This window comes from Alligator mississippiensis, chromosome 1 (genome assembly GCF_030867095.1).
Source record: "Alligator mississippiensis isolate rAllMis1 chromosome 1, rAllMis1, whole genome shotgun sequence".
In the NCBI taxonomy this organism is placed as follows: Eukaryota; Metazoa; Chordata; order Crocodylia; family Alligatoridae; genus Alligator; species Alligator mississippiensis.
In genome coordinates this window covers 125666177-125692157 of record NC_081824.1, presented here as the reverse complement: position 1 = coordinate 125692157, position 25981 = coordinate 125666177, and the positions used below count along the sequence as shown (strand labels likewise).

The 25981-nt window shown below is 43.0% G+C and overlaps 1 protein-coding gene across 1 annotated transcript in view; it reads left to right on the top strand.

The window, feature by feature from the left end:
* The window catches only part of LOC109283392 (uromodulin), a 39735-nt gene extending 16185 nt beyond the window's left edge, over positions 1-23550 (top strand). Inside the window, exons 5-9 of the mRNA XM_059713786.1 lie at positions 2334-2469; positions 9042-9136; positions 13613-13781; positions 18101-18221; positions 22045-23550. Coding sequence (XP_059569769.1) covers positions 2334-2469; positions 9042-9136; positions 13613-13781; positions 18101-18221; positions 22045-22226 — 703 coding nt within the window. The 3' untranslated portion in view covers positions 22227-23550. The remainder of the gene's footprint in view (positions 1-2333; positions 2470-9041; positions 9137-13612; positions 13782-18100; positions 18222-22044) is intronic.
* The last annotated feature ends 2431 nt before the right edge of the window (positions 23551-25981 follow it).

Sequence of the window (25981 nt, the reverse complement as noted above, 5' to 3'; positions counted from 1 at the left end):
ATTCAGACACTTTGGGCTCTAGCTTTGTCATAGACTTTCTCTGTGATTTAAGGCCTCCTCTTTTATGTATTCCCAGTGCTTAAAAGTGTAGGGTCTTAATCACTCATGATACCTTTAGGCTCTTCTGTAACACAAATCACTTACAAATTTATCAGCATCCTTGAGATGCAGGCCTCCTGTCAGAGAGACTCTTTCTTGAAGCAGTGCCTCAGTGTGCTGCAGGCATTGTGGCAAATGTCTAAGCCCAAAATACAAAGACCAGAGAAGAGGCAATGAATTCTAGGGCCACAAAACCTCCTTCCAACCCTTGCAGCATGGCACAATGTGAGTCACAGTAAAGAGAGCACCCACAACAGATGGGAGTTATGACTGAGTCTGATGGTATGCATGAATACATTTGCAGCTCTTAGAGTGGCCAAGAAGTTAAGTGGATCTGGGCCTAGACTAATCAATTCAACATTAAATACTAGAAATGGAATCTGTCTGGGACATGGGAGCTGACAACCCTATTCTTGCAAAAAGTGCAGTTAGGGACCCAATTCAGCAAAGCATTTTAAACACCTGCCAATCTATACGCAATGACTTGAGTTTGTATTTAATACTTGGCTGAACTGGAACCTAACTCCTTAGTAACTGTTTTATGTATCACCTGGCAGAAAAAATCATTAGGCACCCATCTACTAGCCTGGTTTATAGTACATCTATATAGTGTTCCATGGCAAACCTGGTTTCTTTGAATTATTTTTTAATAAGTAATTTTGTTTCCTGAAACAAGAACATTTGAAGGTGAAAAAATCCAAAAACCTAGGTAAGAAGAAACACTAGGGGTCAGCAGCCTCTGACCCATGGGCTGGATCCAGCCTGCCAACCAAGTGCATCAGGTTTGCAAAGCTGCACCGGTGGCTGGGTTGGAAGCAGTGGTTTACCATTGGACCAAGCTTCATTAGTTTAGTCTGCTGCTTCTAAAAGGTTGCTGACCCATGCTGTAAGACATGCCAGGAGTAATTTCTAGCCCTGGTGCTGTTTACACAGCACCTTGCTACTTGGCCATTTGGGTTATACCAAAATAGTTATGGTTTCTGGGATTTAGGGTATTATAAAATATGCCCTTGTTGGCCCAGATCCCATCTTTATGAGTTAACTTTGTTCAAGATGAGACCTTTGGAAAGGAGGAACATAAGTTACCTCTGTGCTAGCCTGATCTGGGAACAGCCAAGGGAAAGGCCATGTTCTGTCTTAAATTAGAGATCTGATTTATATCATGGTTTCAGTGGCCAGAGGTCCATTCTGGCAGTTAGAAATAGTGGGAACATGTTGGCCTGTACCCGGTTCCTCTCAAGAGACCCCCAGCACTGAAGAGTAGGATGGTGGCCCACAAGGCAGCATGGCAGTTCATTACCCATTGAAAATACCTCTGGATAGGATAAAGTCTTCTTTGGGAGTTGAATTGCCTGAGGGCTGGATGTGTACATGGTGCTAGGGTGAGCAGCAAAAGCAGGAATTAATACAGCTGTCACTCATCCCTTGTTCAGACATGCATAACCAATGGGGCTCCATGCCCTGGATTTAGGCAGCAGTCCCCACCCCAAGGTGTCCTACCCCCAAATCCCCAGCTGCTCTACCAGTTTCACAGGGCACGTGACATGGCTTGGCTCACGAGCCATCAGTTTGACATCCCTACTATAACTTTATGGGTGTTTTGCATCACTGAAGCTATGTTAAGGACAGAGATTTTGTTTCATGAAATTGTCTTGTATATTAGTTCTGAATAGGAAAAAAATATTGTAAATTTTGGAATTATCTGTGAAAGAAAAATCTGGAAAAATGTATTGTCAGCTACATGTTTTGATTTTGCCTTTTAAAAATATTATATGATGCAAAGTTTTAAAAATTGTGAAATGAAAACAGACCAGTAACTAATGGAATATATTTTTCTTCAAAAATATAAATGAGTTGTTTCACTATTGTTAGAACTGGTTTCCTCTGAAACAATTTTTTGGGGAAATCAGTGGAATTTCCCAGACCAGTTTGAATGAACCATGTTCACACACAGAAAATAGTTCCAACTAAGTTTTTTTTACCAAACTCTACTGGAAGTGTTGTTAAGCAGTCAGCGAGGACCAAGAGCTGCACCCTTCTGAGGGTTTAGAGGAGTAAAGTACATCTAGTTCATTTCTGCTTCTCTATAGAACACACTTTACTAAACACGTTTAGACAGTGTGGTACAGTTTAAAATAGTCCAGCTTTATTTCTTTTTCTGTGAGATTATGCCCCACTGTCCCTTTCTGCCACAAATTTACCCATCATCATTGATTTATCTAAATTGCTTGCAGAACCATTACACTGAACACAGAAGATGGGAATTTTTCTGTCTCAATGATGCTGTACAAGGACCCAGATTTTGAGGACATGTGGACTACTATTCCCTTCCTAACCCTAGAGGACAACATCTTTGTCAAAGTCAATATGGTACTACCATAATTGATTTCTTAATAAATCCTTTGAAGTGTATAAACAATGCATAGCAAAGTGAAGCCAAAACATTTTTGCAATCATAGTACTTTACAAAGAGCCCAAGAGAGATTCTTCAGCATTATGAATGGTTTGCATTTCTGGAGGGGAGTGCTACGTAGAAGACAAAATTTCTGTTTTGAAATTGTCTGGTAAAGAAAATTCTGAAAAAGTCATGTGCATCCTTTGAAATGCTTTGTCTTGATGGTTAATCAAACAATACAGAAGTTAGTGCTAAACAGAATAAAAAAGCAATTATTAAGCATGTTTATAGATGTTAGGTGTTAGGGTCGGAAGGGACCTTAATAGATCATCAAGTCCGACCCCCTGCATAAGCAGGAAAGAGTGCTGGGTCTAGATGACCCCAGCTAGATACTCGTCTAACCTCCTCTTGAAGAACCCCAGGGTAGGGGAGAGCACCACCTCCCTTGGGAGCCCGTTCCAGACCTTGGCCACTCGAACTGTGAAGTTCTTCCTAATGTCCAGTCTAAATCTGCTCTCTGCTAGCTTGTGGCCATTGTTTCTTGTAACCCCCGGGGGCGCCTTGGTGAATAAATCCTCACCAATTCCCTTCTGTGCCCCCGTGATGAACTTATAGGCAGCCACAAGGTCGCCTCTCAACCTTCTCTTGCGGAGGCTGAAAAGGTCCAGTTTCTCTAGTCTCTCCTCGTAGGGCTTGGTCTGCAGGCCCTTGACCATATGAGTTGCCCTTCTCTGGACCCTCTCCAGGTTATCCGCATCCTTCTTGAAGTGTGGCGCCCAGAATTGCACGCAGTACTCCAACTGCGGTCTGACCAACGCCCTATAGAGGGGAAGTATCACCTCCCTGGACCTATTTGTCATGCATCTGCTGATGCACGATAAAGTGCCATTGGCTTTTCTGATGGTTTCGTCACACTGCCGGCTCATGTTCAACTTGGAGTCCACTAGGACTCCAAGATCCCTTTCCACCTCTGTGCCAACCAGCAGGTCATTCCCTAGGCTGTAGGTGTGCTGGACATTTTTCCTCCCTAGGTGCAGCACTTTGCATTTCTCCTTGTTGAACTGCATCCTGTTGTTTTCTGCCCACTTGTCCAACCTTTCCAGGTCTGCCTGCAGCTGTTCCCTGCCCTCCGGCGTGTCCACTTCTCCCCATAGCTTTGTGTCATCTGCAGACTTGGACAGAGTACATTTCACTCCCACGTCCAAGTCGCTGATGAAGACATTAAAGAGTATCGGTCCAAGGACCGAACCCTGCGGGACCCCACTGCCCACACCCTTCCAGGTCGAGACCGACCCATCTACCACGACTCTTTGGGTGCGACCCTCTAGCCAATTCGCCACCTACCGGACTGTGCAGTCATCCACATCACAGCCTCTTAATTTGTTCACCAGTATGGGGTGGGATACCGTATCGAAGGCCTTCCTGAAGTCCAAGTATACGACATCCACCCCTCCTCCTGTGTCCAGGCGTTTTGTAACCTGGTCATAGAAAGAGACTAGGTTGGTCAGGCACGATCTGCCCGCCACAAACCCATGCTGGTTTCCCCTCAGCATAATTTGTCCTGCCGGGCTCTCACAAATGTGAGCCTTGATAATTTTTTCAAATACTTTACCAAGGATGGAGGTGAGACTGACCGGCCTATAGTTGCCCGGGTCCTCCTTCCTCCCCTTTTTGAAAATGGGGACCACGTTAGCCCTTTTCCAGTCCTCCGGGACTTGGCCCGTGCGCCACGAGCATTCGAATATTCCCGCCAGTGGCTCTGCAATGACGTCGGCCAGTGCCTTCAGCACCCTCGGATGGAGCCCATCCGGGCCTGCCGACTTAAAGGCATCCAGTTCTTCCAAATGACTCTGCACCACCTCAGGATCTACGCATGGAAGTCTGGCGCCTTGCTGCTGCCTCTCTACAACCCCAGTGAGAGACTTGTCGTGCCCCTCGCTTAGGAACACTGAGGCAAAGAACTCGTTGAGGAGTTCAGCCTTGTCCCCCCTATCTGTCACCAATTGCTTCTGCCCATTTAGCAGGGGTCCTATTCCTCCCTGGGCCTTCCTTTTACTCCCTATATATCTAAAAAACAATTTCTTGTTGTCCTTTACTTGGGTTGCCATCCTCAGCTCCATGGTAGCTTTGGCCCGCCTAACTGCCTCCCTACAAGCACGAGCAGAGGAGGTATATTCATCTTTAGTGATCTCACCCTGTTTCCACTTTTTATGTGCTCCCCTTTTGGCCCTTAGGCTGTCCTGGATTTCTCTGGTCAGCCATGGAAGCCTCCTGGCCCCTTTCCCTCTTTTGCCTCGCTCGGGGATCGTCTTGCTTTGTGCCCAAAGGATCGTTTCCTTTAGGCACAGCCACCCTTCTTGGGCTCCCATCCCTTCAAAACTCCTACTCTGCAGTGCTTCCTTGACTAATCGCCTGAGTGCAATGAGATCAGCTTTCCTAAAGTCTAGCACTTTTACCCTACTAGTTGCCTTACCCACTCGCCGTCTTATGTTGAATTCTATTATAAGGTGATCACTGTCTCCCAGATAGCTACCGATCTGGAGGTCCCCTATCATGTCATCTCCCGTTGCCAATACCAGATCCAGTATGGCATTCCCCCTAGTGGGACCATACACCTCCTGTGTCACGTGGAGGTCCTGTACACAAGTTAGAAACCTGCGTGAGCGATGGGACCTTGCTGTCTGCGTCTCCCAGCAGATGTCCCGGTAGTTTAGGTCCCCCATGACTACCGCCTCTTTAACTTTTATGGTCTCCGAGAGTTGCCTCAGGAGCCCCGCATCTATTTCTTCCCCTTGGTGTGGGGGTCTGTAACAGACCCCTACTACCAAATCCCTTTCTCCTTGCCCCCCATGTAGCCTAACCCACAATCCTTCTACTTCCTCAGCCTCGGATTCTGTCTTGATGAGGGTTGATGTATATTGCTCACTGACATAAAGTGCAACCCCCCCCCTTTCTTCCCCGACCTGTCCTTTCTATACAATCTGTAGCCCTCAATATGTACCGCCCAGTCATGGGATGAATCCCACCAGGTCTCTGTTAGCCCCACTAAGTCATAGGTGTTTAGTGCAAGCAGGAGCGCTAGTTCATCCTGCTTGTTCCCCATGCCCCTAGCATTAGTATATAGGCACTTGAGCCCTGCGTCTGGTGCCTTTGCTGCCCCCCCGCTCCCAGTCCCATGGGGCCCATTGTTTCTTACCTTCTTGTTTCTTACCTGTTCTGTAGTGCTGGTCTCCCCATGGCTTTCAGGTTCCCAATGCTCTCTTTCTTCAGGCTGGTCTGTCCTTGTGGGTGCCACGTGGTTTGGTGGTCCACAGCTTCCCCTGCCCTCGTACTCCCCTCCCCCCGACGAGCCTAGTTTAAAGCCCGCCGGAGGAGATCCACCAACCTAGAAGAAAACACACGCTTACCTTTGGGGGACAGGTGAAGCCCATCCCAGCTGAGCATGTCCCTCGTCGTGATGTGCGGGTCATGGTCCAGGAAGCCGAAGCCTGCCTCGAGACACCACTGCCGAAGCCGCCAGTTGGTCTCTCTGATGCAGTTCTCCTGCTGTCTTCCTCGTCCGGTCACTGGTAGGATGGAAGAGAAAACCACCTGGGCACCGAACTCCTTCAGCACGCCACCCAGAGCACAGTAGTCTGCCATCAAGTGATCGGGGGTTCTCCTGGCCGCATCATTAGTACCCACATGGACTAGGACCATGGGGTAATAATCGGTGGGCTTGATCCTGGCCTGGATTACCTCCGTCACATCCCGAATCTTTGCTCCAGGGAGGCAGCATACCTCTCGTGCCGAGGGGTCCTGGCGACAGATGGGTCCTTCCGTACCTCTCAGGATGGAGTCTCCTATGACGAGCACTTGTCGCCTCCTCCTCTGGGTCCTCGTGGATCTCTTGATCTGTTTGGAGTGTGAAGAACGTGGTGTTTCTTCTTGCCCAAGGGTTTCCTCCTCCCCTTCCATCTCCTGCAGGGTCGCCAGGGCCTCGTACCTGTTCACCAGTCGGACTGGAGAAGCTGGTACCGGTTCACTGCGTGCTGCTCCGGTCCTGGCTGTGACCGTCTGCCACTCTGCTGTGGAGGGTATTCCCCAGGGTGCTTCTTCCTTGGGTGCCTTGGCCTGCAGGGAAAGGAAATAACTGTCAATTTCATCCTCCGCCTCCCTGATCCCCCTCAGCCTGCTAACATCCTCCCGGAGCTCCCTCACCTGCGCCTCCAGAGCCCTAAGACGGGCACCTGCTGGACAGGTGTGGGGGCCCCCAATCTCTGCTCTCCCCGGCCCTGCTGGGGATACCCCACAGGCCAGGAGGTAGGGGGACACCGGCTCCCCCATGGGCTCGGTCTGGGTGGAGGCCTCAGACCTGCCCCTGGTAGCCTTGTCCCCCTTGGCAGAGGCCCTAGCAGTACTCCTCGTCGACACCATTCTACAAGCTGCTGTTTGTAGACCTGCGCAGTGTCTACTCCCTACACCTACAGGAGTCCCACTCCTGGCCCTCCTGGCCCGCCCTCCGGCACGAACGCCCGCGCAAACGCCGGCGTGCTCTTACAGAGCGCGCCTGTTTGCGCGCTCTGTTCGCGCCGCGCGGCTCCCTACCGGCTCAGCTATATGGGACCCGGGGGGCTTCCCCTCCTGATCCGGCTCAGCTGCGCCGGGTCCCTCTGCCCCACTTACCTTCGGGGGATCAGCTGCTGCTGCCCCCGCTGCCGATTCCTCTGTTGTTGCTGCTGCCGCCGCCGCCTCCGGTCAGTTGGTTGGTAAGAAGGGCACACGTGCGTGCGGGACACACATGTGCTGCCTCCTCTCCTTCCCGCTGCTGGTTCCCGAGTTTATGATAGTTTATTTTGATACTTTAACACAGATGAACATAAAAGTGTAACAAAGAAGAATAATTTTCTGTCTGGAATGAGATTGAGTGATGGGGTTGGACAAGGGGACTATGGAAGTTGGGAGACAGGTTGCCTTTTCGACTAAGGCAGGAAACCAGTGGGCAGAGGGGATCAGGATAGCTGTCGGTAAGGAGCTCCTTCTCTCATCTCTGCTTTACAGCAATTGACAGCCTCTGGGCCTTCCTCCAAATATCCCTCACATCCATGCTCTCTCCCTGCAACTATATATCCTTATCCAATTCCTCTTGTGGCTATGCCTCTTTGAGAGGCAAATCCCCATCTTAGAGGATCTATTACATTTCCTTTAGTGGTGAATCATAGGAAGTACTTCAGAAGAATTGGCCTGAAGTGTAGAGTGGCATACTTAGGTAGTGCCATTAGTACTGTCCCTCAAGCCCTCTCTGCTGCAAATTTACCCATCATCTTGCCTGCTCCCACCATGTCTTCACCTTGATTATAAGAATGGGGGAATGGAGAGGTGAATACTTGAAGATCATGATGTTTCAGGAAGGAGCTATCATTTTCACTCTGGAGGCAGCCCCTCTGATGAACTTCCTGTGATTCACTGGATAAAAGTTCTCCTTCTGGTGAATTTGAGCAAGTCTGTTGAAGTTTATAGATTAGGATATTCCAAGATGTCCCTCTACCTCCTCCACTCTGCTGGTCACTCCCTTATACATCCAGCACTTCTGTAATGAACTTCTTATGACCTGTCAAAAGAGAGCTCCACTCTTGGGCAATGAAAGGTTCATCACAACAGATCTTCACTGTGTCCCACACGTGTGACAATTTATATGAGCACCCCCTAAATTGCCCAACAGCCTCTCCTGCCCCCACAGCCTGCTCCCAGCTATGTGTACCTACCATATTGCATTTTCAAATGCAGATTTATAGCAATGTTTAATGCTAAATTTTGATGTGCTTATGTTTATATATGAACAAAATGCAAGCTTTTAATTTTTTAAAATATTTTAATGGCCTGAAAAATTGTCACAAGTGAAGGCCATATTGGTAAGTTAGATGTTCAGTGTCTTTAATACTGTATTGATGTATATAGAAACTTCTGTATTAATGTTTCTAGTAGGCTTGTGAGGCTCTCAACTAGCAATGTGTGTGTAATGAATTTTTCAATCTCGCTTGTGGTTGAACCAAACCAATATTTTTTTCTTTTGCTTTTCTCCCGAAGAACCGTAGAGTTTTGAGGATTGGTAGGGGGAGGGAGGGAGGTGGAATCAGTTTCAGGTCAATTTAAGATATTTTATTCTATCTGAAATTAAATGTTCTGTTTATCATGGAGGGAGGGCTGGAACACATTAAAAAAAAGAAGTCATTTTTTAGAAGAAAATGTTGAAACAAAATGTTTCAAAGCAACTAATTTTCCCTTTGCTTTTAGACAAAATTATTTGCTGAAATCAATCCAAATTTGGGAGAGGTTTCAACCCTCCCTTCCCAGATTTTTCATAGAATGTAATATGCGTAGGGGGAAAAAATGACCTGCCTCTAATTAACATGCATCTGTATCTTGAAAAGGGTTTGATGTAATCATTTGTTACATCATTAGCTTCTCCAAGTTCTTCATAAACATGTATTAGGTAAAGATGAGACTAATGTCTCTTAAAGGCAGAATGCTGCATTCATCAAATTAATTTGTATCTGTCCTCTGACAGGTTCCAGGCCATCTAATAATCCGCCTTGAAAACTGCTGGTCCACACCAGCGAGGAATCCTTCTCATGCAGTTCAGTACTCTTTTATAGAACAAAGGTTTGTATCATAATATTATGCATTAGATACATTGTCTTAAACCTCAGAGCTGGTTGAAATGCTTTTAAGGAGTAATTTTCCTTTGGAAAATGCTGGTTCCATGAAAATGTAAGCATTCCATAGAGACATGTTGCTTTGGTTCAAATTTTCAACAAAATTTATCAGTGCATATTTCTATAAGTTTGAAGTGCTGTGTTTCAACTTTATTTTGAGTATTATGATATATTGGAGAAAAAATCAAAATGATAAGGTTTAACTTAATTGAAATAAAGCATTTTAGTAATGTAGGCTTCATATTTCTAAATGACATCTTTATTTCATAGCAAATGTCAACATTTAAATTTTTCATTCCAGCTTGTGACAAAAGAAAATCTAAGAATGCTGAAATTTCCCACAAACTGATTTTTAACAGCCCCTACTGAAAATACATCAGTTCTGTACTGTGATTATGAAGCCACCTATGTTACCATATGATCTTAAGTGGCCATAACATTTTATTTTTAATTTTTAAAAGTAGCTTATTTTTATTTTTTAAGCTTCCATTTCTTTAAAATATGTCTCTAAGCCTTACAGTTGGGAAGAAAAATGTTGAAAGCATGAGCTAACTGTAGACCACTATTGTGTGATCTGTCTAAGTCTGCACATAGCATCAACTTCTATAACAAAAATGAACTTCTGCAGATTTGTGGAATGGTGTCAGTGAACACTTTAAGCACATTTAAACAACTCTTTTGCTTTTTTTTTCACTGTCCTCTGAAGGGAAAGAGGTTGGTCTGATACAAATCTAGAGTCCTTAGCATGTAACTTAAATCTGCATAGGTTTGCTTTATGAGATTTAGGGTATTCATAATTTTATGAATAATTCTTGGCCTGCTAATAGGCTTGTAAACCCATTCATTGTAATTATCTGATATTTGAAGAAACTCAAATTTTGTTAGTTAGTTTTTGATCAGCCCCACTGAATTCATGGTGCTATTTCTTTTCTTCAGTTGAATGAGTACAACTCTTAGCATCAAGCCCTCAGTGGGCATGTCTGTACGAGACACTTTACTGCACATTAAATTAATCTAATGCACAGTAAAGCATCACCTTCTACATGTGCACAGCAACTACTGTGTAGTAAATTAAAGTGCCATTTGCTAGTTAATGGTACTAGAAAACTGCTTTAAATTAACATATGGAAGTGCATGTGTAGACACTGACCAGGAGCAAATTGCTTTCAGTCAGCCCAGGCAGCAGAGGGCCACAGCTGCTGTCTGGCTAAACCCAGGGCCAGATGAACCTTTTAGGGGGTCCTAGGCAAACAAACTCATGAGCCCTGGGCCAGTCAAGACCCCCCTCCCCACCCTGGTGCTGCCGCCTGTGGGGAGTGGGGCTTGAGCTGCCACTAGAAAGCAGCCACCACAGCAGTGAGGCCAGTGGAGAGGAGGGGAAGGGAAGGGAGGCGGATGGGGCCATTCACACTGGTGCCACCAAGGGAATGACTCGAGCCCCCTGCAGCTCAGGGCCCTCGGTGTTTGCCTATGCATTAATATAGCCCTGGCTAAACCCTGAGCCCTGGCAGGGAGGTGGGGAGAGCTGTTCCGACTCTGGGGGCAGCTCCCTCCCAACCACAGGGAGATTGGGGTTGGCCCTGAGCCCTGGAGGGTGAGGGGAGCTGTTCCAGCTCTTTGCAGCTGGAAAGGAGCTGCCCCCAGAGCCGGAACAGTTCCCCCACGCCCTGGGGTTCGGGGCTGCCCCTATCTCCCAGAGACTGGAGGGAGGTGTCTCCAGAGCCGGGACAGCTTCCCCTGCCCCTCAGGGCTCTAGGCTGTCCCTGATCTCCGTGGGGCTGGAAGGGAGCTTTCCCCAGAGCCAGGACAACTCCCCCCACTCCCTGGGACTTGGGGCTAGCCCGATCTCCCTGTGGTTGGAAAGAGGCTTCCCCTGGAGCTCTTCCTGCCCCCCTGGGGCTCAGGGCCAGCCCCAATCTCCATACAGCTGCAAGGGAGCTACCCCCAGAGCTAGGACAGCTCTCCCCACCGCCCAAAGTGCAGGCCTGACCCCATGCCTCCTGCCAGCTAGGGGATAGCACCTGGGGGAGTCTGGAGCTCCCTCTGGCTTATGCAGGGGGCCAGAGCAGGGCAGGAGCAACCCTGGACTATGCTGTTCCTGTCAGGCTGTTTGTTCCTGATGCAGGTGCACATGCAGACATGTGCCCTAATATGCCTGAATCTTCTGCGCAGAAAATTCAGGTGCATTCATTGCACATATAGCCATGCCCACTATGAATGCTGAGTGTTGAGTTCAAAATTTGCTTTACCCTTGCCATTTTACTGTTAGTCTTACAGGGCTTAATATTCTTCTTAAACCTCAGTTGCTGGACTCACGGGATAACATTCACATCTCAACATTCATTTTTAAGAAAAGTAAGTTTCTAGCCTTCGTGAACACAGAAAAAAAGTTTGAAAACATGACGTGAATGTGCTGTATAGACTCAGAAACAAGAAAGAAAACTGGGGTTGGTCAAAATTATTTTTCCAAAATCCATTGTTTTTCCCACAATGTTGTAAATCTGGTAGCAATTTTGATATTTCAATGAAAAAACTTAAGTCCCTAAATCCAAAATATTTTGGTCAAATCCCAAAATATTTTAATTCAAAATGGAACCATATTTGCTGGATGTGGAGTTCAGGTGCTTTATGTACCTCTTGTCCTCTATGACCAGGTCTCTTTGGCTAGACTGTGCCTCTCAGGGCAAAGGGTGATTGAGAGCAGGTAATGTGCTGCAGTCTGCTAAAACAGTTCAGCTTACAGTATTTGGCTGTTGTTTGGGCACTGTCCAGGGGAAAGGTAAACTCTATTTTCTGAGCAATCGTAGGCTGTCTAAAAATATGCTGTCCTTTTAAATGTCTCTGACAGTAAACAAGAATATTTGCATAAACACACATGAAGTAAACATGACTAAAGCTAATTCAGTATTTTACAGGAGTGAATGTTCATGAAAAAAATATCTGGGCTCTTTTTTCAGCCCTGCTTTAAATCACTGATTCATAGAAAGATAGGGTTGGAAGGGACCTTGAGGGCCTATCTATACTGTGGCAGCAGCGTGGCTCCATCGGGGCATTTCCAAGAATGCTCTATCTGCCAACTCTTGCTGACACACTCTAAAACCAAAAATACAGTGTGAAGACACTCCAGGATATCCCTCTGCAGCTGCTTTTGAAGCTTTGGTCTCTGGTGTGCTCGACTGTTGCTGGGGATTACCACAAGGCATACTCACTAGTATATTTCTGGATTTGGAGTGCGCCTACAGGAGCAGGTGGGCTGGGTGTGCTTGAGGCCATCCTGGCTTCAGCATGGCACAGCTGTGGTGTAAAACTGAGATAATCTAGTTCAGCCCTGGGCACTGAGTGAGGCAGAGCCCAGTACACCTTAGACTATCTCCAGTAATTGTTTGTCTAACTTTGTTTTTAAAACCCTCCAGTGAAGCAAATTTACCAGGTTCCCTAGCTAGCATCTACTGTTTCATTATCTTGACAGTTTTTTCTTAATATCAGCCTAAATGTTCCACTGGAAATTAAGTTTCTTTCTTCTTGTCCTTTCCCCTGTGGCCATAGAAAACAACTCATTGCCATCTTTATAATATAATTTTTTTTTAAATTGAGAGACTTTGAATGTCTTTCCTCATTTTTTACCCTCCTTAAAAAAAGGGAAATAAAACAAAAATATTGTAAGGATACAAAAAATTAATTCCATTTGAGGTGCATTTATCACAGAAGATAGTTTGGTGGAAAGGAAGCTCTTATGAGTTTACCCAATAGAACTCCATGCCTTTAAGCCATGAAATGTTCCAATTTTCTGTCTTGTCTTCAGGCAAGCTTGTCAAAATGGGAATGCTAACTTTCAGAAGATTTTGTGGTTTCATTTCAACATTTTCAGAAATTGTTTCAGTTCAAATTCTTAAATGCAGTGAAAATCTTCTATTAATTTTGACTTAATTTAGATTTCTACCTGTTCCCTTACTTTTATGATTGTCCTTTTTTCTGCATTTGAAAAGAAGAAAAAATATGAAATAAGAGACTGATTTTTTTTTTTCTCCTCCCCCCTCCCGCCTATATTCTCACACATTTTCTCCCCACTGGAATAAAGGGGGAAAAGAAAAAAAGAATATTTAAAAAGTGAGAGAAAGGAGAGAGACAGAGCAGAAAATGGGAAGCATTTTAAAAATAAAAAGTTTGGTTTGAAATAGTTGATTTTTTGCAACAAAAAATTAACAAGAGTATCAATATTATCTGAAAAACAGAAGACAACAAAAAATGAAAACATGTTTTTTGGGTTGAAAATATGTTTTAATCATTAAAAAATATGACCAGTCCTTCTTTAATCAGTTTGAAACAGCAAGTGCAGCCATTAGTTGGGTAAAATCACCTTTAGTGTTTGATACATCATGTTTCTGTAACAGACTAATTATTGCATACCTTTTATTTTACATAGCTGCCCACAAGTTATCAAGGATGAAACGCTGTCAGTTATCACAAATGGAGAAAGTGCAGATGCAATGTTTAGGATCCAGATGTTCAAATTTGTTGGTATCTCTTACAATGATGTGTTCCTGCACTGCACAGTTCAGATCTGTTACAATACACCTGCTGTTTGCAAACCGGTAAGGTTTGGATTATTTTTATGTGACAGGAGGATAGGAATTAAGTTGTTGTTTTTAGACCAAGCTGAGGAAACTGTATTGTATTGTAGACTGAATATGGGCTTGGCAATCAGAAGCTCCTGAGTTGTAATCTTTGCTACTTGGACGTTTGGGCAAAAGACCTAACCTTAGCTTTCCCACCTGCAAAGTGAGAATAGTAATTTTAAACCTAGGAACAATCAGCAAAGGTTTATATTTAAGATTAATGTTTATGCTGATAAATCAAATGAACCAAACACAAAATAGAAAATTTTACCCCTTACAGAGGCAGAATTTCCAGTGAAACCAATGAGTGTTTGCCTGAGTAATGTCACATAACTTGGATTGATATTTAAAATTATTTTTAGAGCTGTGTACCCAGCAATATTCAAACACATATAGAAGACAAGGACCAGGCTTCTGGAAGCTTACAGCTTAATTTAGACATGTATGTTATAGCAAAAAAATGTATAGCATGAACTTGCTTCCTTTGGATCAGAAGATGTAATATGGTATGAGACAGCATTAAATATTAGTGGATCTAACAGGAGCTATAACTAGTTGACATTTAAAAGCATTCAGTTAATGAATTATGGGCTGCTGAAATAGAAGTTTTCTAATGGGAGCAACATAATATTCCATCTCAGAAGTACACTTTTACCTAAAACTGTTTATGTAGATGGATGTTTTCTTATTATCTTATTAGCAATAAAACTGATTGTATCTTTCATCACAAAAGACAGAACAAAAGAGGAATCTTTTTTGACATCATAAGGGAAGATACTGTACAGTTTCCTCAATACTTGTGAGACATTGTGGTTCAGGCTGTAACGTCAGTGTGATAGTTGTTTAGTCATTAATAGCAGCTGCAGAATAATAACAGTGCTTCATACGTTGACTTGTTTCTTCAGAATTACCTCTAAAAGGCCACCAAGCTGACATTAAGCAGGGAAAGAAATCAAAGCAGAAGTCAGTATGACATTTTAGAAATTGCCTCAAATAAAACCAGATGCTAGTACTGAAAGTCACAAGACAGTATATCAACACCAGTAGTAAAGTCTGCCACTGACCATGTAGGGTTTGTTTTTGACCACTGATTCATGTATCATTTATTGCTGAACACCTTGTCTTGTCAGATATTTTTAAGTTTAAATTATATGCACTTCCTTTAAATAAAAAACCCCTTTTATTTGTAAAACAGAAACAAACCAACAAAACACTTTTCTCTGTTACCCTGTTATTCAAAAAAAAATAAAAATCAGCCAGTTCTCTTACCACCTTCATGATTCAAAATTTTGGGCGTATAACATCATCAGGAAAAATAATTATTTTTCAAAAGACAACAACTGAGTCATTCAGATTTGCACCTGATTTAGTACATATATTCTAAATATTAAAAATCCACAGACATTTTTAAGTCATGGGAATTAAAAAAAAAAAAAAATTGAAGTCTTATTCTTTTTCTTAACTTTTTACATTGGTGTAAATTGGGATTAGCTGAACTCACTAGTCATCTGAATGTATAAAACTGATGTGAGAGGAAAATCAAGCCCTAGAAATTTGGGCCAAATAAACATAGGGACAATTTGAAAGTGTCTAAAGTTCAAGCTGCAGTGTCACTGAATCCATGAAGCTATGCCTGAATGTGGCCTGTAGTGTAGATATATTTTTATTTTTCTTTAGCTGACAGGTTTTCCCCAGTTTTTGGAACACTAACATAATAAAATTGTGCTATTAAAACCCCGTAAAACATGCCCTGAAATGAAAACACCTCTGGTGTCTTGAGATACCAAAATTTGGGAGGATGTTAGGTGCCCATTGTTCATTAGAAAATTTGGTCTGCTATAAAATGCTTTCAGTATTTTCCATTTTGCTGTAAACTGCAGATTTGCCCAGGAGGCACTGGGCAACTCCTGTGAGTCAGCTCTCTTCTTCTGACATTGGACAACTCCATTATTCAGGGCATTCACAAATTTCCACCATCAGCACATGTGTTTGTGAAGCGAGAATAACTCTCACCCTAGTAACTCCTTTGCACAGCTGTGGGTGGAGGGACTGATATGCTCAGTGCCCAACCAATGGAATGGGGTTTTATTTTTGTCTGTGCAGCTGACCTGGATGTCCAGTCCAAGCGTATTGCAAGACCGTGAAAGGGGTAGAATTTCTGTCTCCTGATCTTTGTTGATATTGATGCTGAAAGTTTTTCTTGATTCCAGATCCTTATTTTTCAATATGAATTGATCTTTCAAACTATATTAGCTATTTGCTGAGATTCCATGCATTCAGCTCAGGAACCCTTTCAAGATTTGTTCCCAAGTGACCACACTTTTGGGAAAATCCCACTCCCCTAAAAGGATGTTGAGATACTCATAGTCATTACTGAGTGGGGTTCCCCTGATATCCCTGCCAAGAACTATACTGACTTTTTTTGGGAGTCTTAAATTTTGCCCTTAGAAAAGAGGAAAGTGTAAGGTAACCTGACTTGACCTGTGACTTCAAGAGAGGTAACGTTTCCTCCTCAGACTAGATATCATGTTCCGTAAAAGCAGAGACTCTTGGCTGGATCAAGTTAATTGTTTTGGTGGATAAGAGTGAAAAGAAAGCTTAATGAAAAAGCTAAATGTATTAAAATTGGAAGAGTCCTACACAGGACCTTCTGAAATAACCTTTTAAATGTGTACATTTATTGCAGTATTGCTGTACAGCCATCCCTCATCTCAGCAGCATTACTCACTTCTGGAGTTTGTCAATGTCAGGCTGAATGCTGTGCCTATTAAACTGGCAGAAATGCCCCTGATTCATCCACTTGTGATTGATCCATTTCAGCTTTGTTATGCAGAGCCAACCAGGTGCCAGCCATTCTTACAAGAGTCACAGTAACTATACTTTGCATCTGCAGTGCACCAAAACTTAAGCAGAGCTGAGATTTCTTGATACATATATTCCCTCTATATAGGCTTTACTGAGAAATAATGTACCTTTTTAATAAGGAAGCAAGTGGTTTCCTTTAACCAGACCTGTCAACATTTGAGAAGGAGAAATGGGAACACTTGCTGGAGTTTGCAAAGTAACTAACTGAACTCAGTGGGCATGCCTTGATCTCCCCCAATTAAAAAAAAAAGAAAAAAATACCATGTAAAACTTTTAATTATTATCCTAATATTTAATATTCTGCAATCCAGAAAGCAGATTTTAATACACTACTGTATCTAATAAGTTATTAGAGTAGCTGGTACTAATTCTGCAATATTTTTGCAGCTGGAGTCTGTGCATTAAGATAGTTAGGCAAGAGCCCTAAAGCTGGGTCAAATAGTCTGTCTTGAATCTCATTAATTGCTCTTGCTGTTGCTCTGCATGTGTATACACGAGAACAAATTAATCTCAACTGATCATTTGTTTCTTGAACACTCTTATCTACATTTTTTTTTTTTTTTTTTTTTTTTTTTTACTAAATGACATTAGTGCTTGTTGACAGGTGTACAGAACACCATAGACTAAGTGCAGTAATCAGCACCAATGCAAGCTGTTCCCTGATGTCCCTGGTAAACCAGAGGCATTATGTCAGGTTGCAGGGTCCTTCCATCTTCAGATCTGTTCAGTCATTTTTCCTTCTGCTGAGAAGGGCAAGAAAGATGCTGATTATGGTTCTGTTACGAAAGTGATCCTATTTGTGCTTTTTTTTGTCACCTTGTGAAACATAGACCACCACATTCATTTTATATAGGTCACTGAATAACCACCAGATGGTGGCAATTTAAATTCAGTCACAACAAAGCATACTGCCCTGAATGGCATGGCCCATCAGAATAGAAAAGCAGGTAAGTGTTTGCAAGATCAAGTCACTACAGTTCTGAGATAAATATGAGCTAGTGATCTATATGGGACAGCTTTGTTTTTTTCTGTTATGAGTTACCTGACTCACAGATGTTCCAGCTTCATAAACTCCAAGACGCATGTGAGTATTCACTTAGCTAAGACGGTTTGGACAGGGATGGTCCTGCCCTGAGGAGGGGACTTGGACTAAATGACTTCCTTGACATACTTTCCAGCCCTGCTCCTCTCTAATTTTACATTAAATATGGATTTGTATCTATAGGTGTCACTGTCCTCTCTTGTCTTATCACTAACATTTTCTGTTTACAAAGTTGGTGGAGTTGTTGATTCATCTAATCATAGGTTTTTAAGGTGATATGAGGAACATGAGTTTCTAAGGAATGTGAATGTGAGTTCCTTAACTTCCTTTTGGGAAGGATTTGTGTATGTAAGTGAGGGTACTTACTGTTTGCAATTTGTTTTACCAGAATTGTACTAATTATGGCAAAATTATTAGAAATAAGAGAGATGCATCATCATTTCCTACTCGCACTGTCTCTTATGGTCCCATCAAGCGAAAGATGGATGGTAATGAAGAAGCAAATCGAAGTAAGTGATTCATAAAGTCAGGTTTTAAAATACAATGCCTGGAATGATCTCTGTAGCATATTTTTAAAAGTCATAAATGTCACAAATGTGACATTAACAGATTTTTAAATGCACAAAAATCCAGGAAGATCAAGCTGACGCATACCATAAGCAATTTGCTTTCCTTTTGTCTAACTTGTATTATGTTGTATTTATTTATATGTGCCTCATTCTTCAGAGTGTTTCTGGATGGTTCTGAACATACTTACCCCTGCTAGAAAACATGACACAAGGAAAAGTTGGAAGAAATTGAGTTTAGTCTGGAGAAGAGAAGACTGAGGAGAAATTTAATAACAGTTTTCAACAGCAAATTGCAAAAAGGTTGTAACAAAGAGGACAGCAATTATAAAGAGGATGTCCTCTGTGTCCACAGGGGACAGGACAAGATATTATTTTAAATTGTATCAAGGAAGATTTAGATTGGATATTAGGAAGAGCTTTCTAGCTACAGGAGAGTAGGTAAATATTGGAATAGATTACCTAGAGAGGTTGTAGAATCACCGTCTCTGGAGATTTTTAATTAGACGAATATTTGTCTGGGATGGTTTAGACAGGGATGTTCCTTTGTTAAGTTGAGTTTGGACCAGAAGACCTTCCAAGATCCTTTTCCACCCTGTTTTTTTTAAGATTTTCTGATTCTATAATACACAGTGGCCCTGTGATATATGAGTGAGTTTTGATGGAAACCCTAAACATGAATTGGGGATGAGGGGTTATGTCCAAAAATTTAGAATATTTTTTTACATGGAAAAAACCAGGATCCCTGCTGATCACCAGTATGACTGATTGATTCAAATCAGCAGTGCCTAATTAAGCTACATATATTTAATTTTTGAGAAAAGGTATCAGTGAATTTGAATCAGTGATTTGAATTATTTTAGGTCCTTTGTTCTGTTTTAAAAAATATAATAATTATGTGTCAAGCCAACAGTACGTCTTGGAATTATGATATCCATTGAAATGGAAAATACAGTATTTAAGGATCACTGTCCTCCAAATTGGCCGAATCCAAATCTGAAGCCGAATGCTTGGTGCGTTGCACAGGCTTAGTACCCACTATTAAGATATGATACTGGATGAGACAAACTACTGGTCTGAGCCAGTATGAATATCCCTATTTTTCTATATGAATTTTGTCTTAGCCTGAAATCCTTGTTGTTATTTCAAAAATCACACATTAAATAACTGTTTTTCTCCTATAAAACAAATTATTTTATTAAAAAAACCCCAAAACCTGATATCACAGTTCATAGATTTTCTATGAGTCTTTTAGTTATCTCCAGAAATTGTTCTTCCCCATTGGTTAGAGTCAGGGACAGTATCTGAATATCAAAGGTCATTAGAATATGGTATCATGGAAAGGATCAGTTAGCCTTTATTATAGGTTAAAATGAAGAGCCTGTTTCTGATTTACAGGAAAGCATATACTCTATATCAGCTTGGCAGTTAAAGGGACCCATAAAGTGAGCGTAAGTGTAATCTCATAATTACTTTCTCTATATCTTCTTTACATTTCTACCACCTTATAGCTCTTTTTATCATCAGTGTAGTGTAAAGGGCTTTAGCATAAGCCAGAATCAAATCCAGTTTTGGACCACCACTCAAGAAAGGATGTGGACAAGTTGGAGAGAGTCCAGTAGAGGGCAACAAAAATGGTTAGGGGGTTGAGGTATATGACTTCTGAGGAGAGGTTGAGGGAACTGGGCTTATTAGTCTGCAGAAGAGAAGACAGAGAGGGGATTTGATAGCAGCCTTTAACTACCTGAAGGGGGGGTTCAAAGACGATGGAGCTGGATTGTTCTTAGTGGGGGCAGATGACAGAACAAGAAGCAATGGTCTCAAGTTGCAGCAAGGAAAGTTTAGGCTGGATGTTAGGGGAAAACTTTCTCACTAGGAGGGTGGTAAAGCACTGGAACAGGTTACCTAGAGAGGTGGTGGAATCTCCTTCCTTGGAGGTTTTGCAGGTTTGGCTTGACAAAGCCCTGGATGGGGTGATCTAGTTGGGGATGGTCGCACTTTGAGCAGGGAATTGGACTAGATGACCTCTTGAGGTCCCTTCCAACCCTCATTTTCTATGATTCTATGAATTTTATATGTTAAAGCCCCAATTTTCCTTTACATCAAGGGTCGGCAATGTTTTTAGGCAGAGCGCCAAAAATACCCGGAACCTTGACTTGTAAGATGTTGGCATGCTGGAACAGACGACTGGGGAGCCACAAAGGGACCCGATCCTAGTTGTGGCAGCGCAGCCCTGGTCCCTTTACTACCATCCTCTGAGGCATGCTTGCACCTGCCACAAGCAACAAGCTGAGCTAGGGTTCTGTGGACCCTGATGCAACTGCTTTCAGCCTCCCTGTCATCTGCTGTGAGCAGCCTGGGCTCTGTGGCAGGCAGCAGTGACCTGCTTAGAGCTCAGACCAGTTGTGGCAGGCAGCTGGGAGGCTGCAAGCAGCTGCACTGGGATCCATGGAGCCCCAGCCTGGCTCGTTGCTGGTGGCAGGTGCACACATGCCTCCGGGCAGACAGAAAGAAGCTGAGGCTGCATTGCCACAATAAGGATCAGGCCCTTCGCAGCTCCCACACCATCTGTCTGAGGCATGCATGCCAAGCAAAATGCCATCATATCCCATGCTCTGGCATGCATGCCACAGGTTGCCAACCCCTGTTTTACGTTAAGTCAATTTTACCCCATGCTTGCAGTGTGAAAGGTCATTGAAGTGAGCATAAATCACTTAGAGCAAGTAAAGGGGCTTTAGTGTCCATGGGAATTAAACACAATACAAGTATTTTTAAATGATTTTTTTTTTTTTTTAAATCTGAACGTTTCTTTTTGAGCCACTAGCACCTGATCTTAGACATGGACATTTTTGTAGTGCAGAGCCCATAGTAGCCACAAGAGTTCATGTGTAGCTTTAAAAACCAATCTGTGTCCTCTTTGCACTTCACTTATCTCCACACATCCCATGGCCACCCTTCAAAGGATCTCGCGGCACTCCAGGGTGCTGTGACATCCTGGGTGAGAAGCACTGGTGTAATCCAACTGCAACAAGTGGGATTATATCATAGCGTGCATTAACCATGCTCAATGCCTTCTTAATATCTCAGAAAGAGGATATGTTATTCCTGAATTTCCAGCCGATGCAGGGGGGAGGGGGGCATGATGCAGGCGCAGCTCACTCTGGGCGGAAGGGGGCAAATCCCTGAATTAATACGAAGCCAAAGAAGACTCCCAAAGGACAAATGATCTCAAGAACAATCATAACTGACAGATATGAAACAGTAGGACAAGGGACCCAGGATAATGAAAATAACCACTCTCACTATAAGAATCAATGAAGAAGAACTATACCTTGGATCTAACACATCCCCACCCTTCAGGGTTGTCTTTCTGCTGTTGTATTTGAAAAAAACTAGACAAAAAACCATAAGATCTGTTCCTCATTAATACACCCTAACAGTCCTTTCCTGCCTTCATTGTTCATGGAATTAGAAGGAAGATTGAATACTGGGTGAACAAGAGAAAGGGAGAGCACTTACAAGAATTCACACTCCCCACCAGCAAATCAACTGTTTTCATCTGCTTTTGGGTTTGGGTTCTCTCTTCCTAGATAAATGATCCTGGTATACATTTCTTTTGGAGAAATCTAAACTAATTTTTCTACATGTGTATAAGATCAGTTCATAATTAATGTAAAATGGGAAAACCCTGATCTGTGCCAAGTAACGATATAAGTTTGATTTTATGACAAGGAATTCTTCTGTAAACCTTTTCTGTTTTTTCCAGTCCCCACAGATGGAAGAAATCTTCCTCCTGTAGAAAGCTTGGTTCTTGGTGGAGTGCTAATGGCAGTTTTAGTTATAACTGGAGTCTTTGGAAAACTTTTACTTCAGTCAAGAAGAGCCTATCCTCCTATGCAAGCACAGCTCACTATGTCACATTTTCACAACTCAGAAGTACCATCATGATCCAGTGACTTCCCCATACTTGATCTGATGCACAGCAAGAGTCATAAGATGTAATAGGAACATAATCCTACCTCCAAGTAACCGTTATTTTACAAAATTAAATTTTTTATTTGGTTGCAACTGAATCATACGAATTATTGTGGTATGCTCTTCTGTTCACTTCCATGCCACTATAGTTTACAGAAAATGAGTACAGTTTAAAATAATGCATGATGAGAATTTTACTTTCTAAGATTTTATTTTTTGCAGGTTTATTGTGATTTTTCTCTATCAAGGAAAAATCTGTTCCCAGTTGTTTTTATGGTATAAGCACCAAATGACTTGTCACTTTCTTTTGAGTTTCATAAGACAAACAGAGACTGTTCTTTTGATTGAAGTTGTTGCTGAGTCACAGCCAAAAGTGTATGAACAGAGACTTTATCACTGTGGCTGTATTCCAATGACTACCAGGGCAGCAAAAATAACTCTTGTTCTCCCTTTCCACTTGAGTGGAAAAAATGTAATTCAGTGTCTCATCTTAGTGGGACTTAGACAGGACTCCCATGCCACCTGCACCACCACTTTAAGTATATGAAGAAATTAATTTTTCCATTTTTTGAGATGAACATAAATCCTTGATATCTTACTCTGACCATTTTCTTCTGAATCTGGGAAGCTGTTTCAATATGAATAAAATTTGTAGTCTAGACCTAATCAGATCTTTGTAACAGGGTAAAAGCACAGGACAGCTCAAGGTTTATTGCAGAAATACAGCTGGCACCAATTCATAGTAGGCTTTTTAGGTATTACAATATAATTGATTGACTATGAAGGTAATTGTGTTGACCCTAACCCTAACTCAGTTAGAATGCTAATGCAGATGGGATTTAAAATTGCCCTTTCCCTCTACTAAGGCATAGGTCTTTCATGCTTAAGGTTGGGAATCACAGGAGAGAGTATGACAGTTTCTGAAATTGTTTCTTTTATAATGTCAGTATGAAAGATAATATGGCACAGAATTACTAGTATTAGTGTTATTACTTTTCAGTATTACAATCCATATACAATTTGGTGTTTTGGGATCACACAAAACTTACACAGGAGCAGAATAGATCATAGGTGAAAGGGTCATAAGCAGGGATCCTGGTTTTCTCTGTTTAAAAATCCCCAAATTCTCTGATTAAAAACCCTGAAATCTGTGTTTTTCTGCAATTAAAATGAAACGCCACTATATACAGGTATCGGTTGAATACAATGTTTTATTGCTATGTTTACATTGTTAAAGCAGTTTGAAAGCCTACCGGTGCCTCAATCATTAGACTAAAATAAATTCTAAATACCTATATATTTTAGTGTTTTGATTTTGTTTTTTTTTATCATGGAAAATCAGAGCTTCCCCTGCCCACTTCATTCATCAGCATGTGGACCCAGCTGCAGCTGTCCCCCTCACTGCTGTGTGGTGCTGAGCAGCTGTGATATGCCAGTGCCCCTCTCTCAAGCTACAGTGCTCCCACCCTTGCTCCTGACCTGCAGCCTCCGTCACTGCAAGTGCCCCTCAATCCCAACCCACAGCCCCTCACCCCGCAGCCCTGCTGGAGCCCCTCTCTCCCGACCTGCTGCTCCCATCCCCAGTCCCCAGTGTGTAAGGATGGGGGATAGATAGGTGTGTGGGTGGGGAGGCCAACCATAGGTATGGTTAGGGTGGTCTGGGGGTCACCTACCCCCCCCCAGGTTTTTGCTGCCACAGAGGGGCATAGGGCTGCAGCCTGGCCAGTGAGTGGGACCTGGAATGGAGCCGCAAGACTCATTGCTGCTGCTGCCGAGACTCCCATGCCAGCTGTACCACTAGCAATGCGAGGAGTAATGGACCAGGGGGCCACACTGCCCTTGCCGCCCCCTGCCACCAGCTGCTTGCAGGCTGGGTCATAACTCTATCACACTGCCATAGCCCGGCCACCACTGCCACTTCTCCACTCAGGCTGCCCATGCTTCACCTCCCCTCCAGGATAGAGCTGCAGCCTGGTGCATGAGCAGCTGACAATGCAAGGAGGTAAGGGCAGCATGGCCCCCCTCCCCAGTCCATTACTTCTTGGGCTGCTTGTGGCATGGCTGGTGCAGGGGTCACAGTGACAGAAGCAGCAGCAGCATCAGGTCTCGCTGCCCTTCTCTACCCTCCTGCACTGATTCCTGCCCCCTGGGCCGCAGAGGCAGCTCCTGCTTGTGCAAGTCCAGCCACACTGCAGTCCTGTGCCCTGCTGTGAGCACAAAAATCTGGGGGAGCACATGTCCCCTATGCCCCCCCATAGACTGAACTGTGGGGAACTGCAGGAGCTGCTCTCCACCACTGCCTGGCTGCTATATACATGTGCGCGCACACACATGCACCTGGTGTCCCCTGCCTGATCACCCTCCTGCTCCCCCCAGGCCCAAGCAGCTCCTTGTAGGCTGGAACTCTACCAGCCTGTCAGGGGAAACCTGTGGTTTCCCATGCTTTTTTCCTTTAAAGGAGAAAATCTGCATTTCTCCACAGCAAACAGAAAACCTGGATCCCTGGTCATAAGGTATTGTCATAGGAGAGTAACAAAAAAAATGCCCTCAAAAAATCCTAGGAGGCATATCTTTCAACATGCTAGGTTTAAAACTTTGGCCCTGGATGCATATATTGAACTTGGTATGAGGTCACTGGTGTTTGTACACATTCCATTCTCAGACTGGGCATGGAAACAATGGAAGTTGTATGTGCAGATCTAAGGGTGGAACTTGATACCGTAAATTTTTATGTTTGATATTTATGCCCTGTCAAATGTAAGTGCTTGTGTATGTGCAAATCTTTTACTAATGTGCACATAATATGTTTACCTTTTTCACATTTATGGTCTGGACCAAAACTTTAAGTAAGTTTACCATACATAATACTTATGCACAAACTCTTGCAAGAAAAAAAAATACAGTTCTGAACTTCAGTTCACTTATAAATGTTTGCAACTTGCAAGGTCTTATGCAGTTAAAAATTATAAGAACAACTGGAATTTAAGGCTGTTCCTTGGGAAATAATTTGCAAATTTTTGTAGTCTTAAAAGTGTCTAATATTTTACATCTCATAAAATTACTGAGTAGCAGGAATTTCTCAGTTTGCCCATACAGTCTGACAGCATGGTCTTTGAAATAGGTTTGAAATAGGCTTTATTTCTGACCAAGAGAAAGCCAATGTCATCTGGTTCTATCTGGTGTGGCCAACCCATATGGATCTGGCATAAATTGCAGTCCAGCCTCTCATTGATTTCTGTGGAAATTTCATATACAGAATATCACCAGACACAGATACTCATTTTCCTCTCATAACCCAAATGTAGTTTCATTCATTTGGCTTTGAGCCAGCAGAAATAGCTTCTAGATTTATTCACCTACAGCACTGCCACAGGCCACGGAGTGCTAGAATCTTGTACCTACTTTGATGGAAGATGACTACTGAGCTAACAGTGCGATTGATTTTATCCAGGCTGCTTAACCAAAATGGCAGCTCATATTATGTTTGTTATTGGGGGGTAGGGGAAGAAGAGATGGAAACAGTTCACTGCATATCAGTGAGTCCATCCATGTGCGGTGATAGATTCTTCCCTGAGTCACTGAGAGTGCATCTACACATGTGTTTTAATACACAGTATCCTATTTTACTGCACATTAAAGTGTCACATCAAAAACCGTGCAAATATGCTAATGCACACTAAAATAGGCTACTGCACATTAAGCATCACTAAAAAGTGTGCTTTCACTAC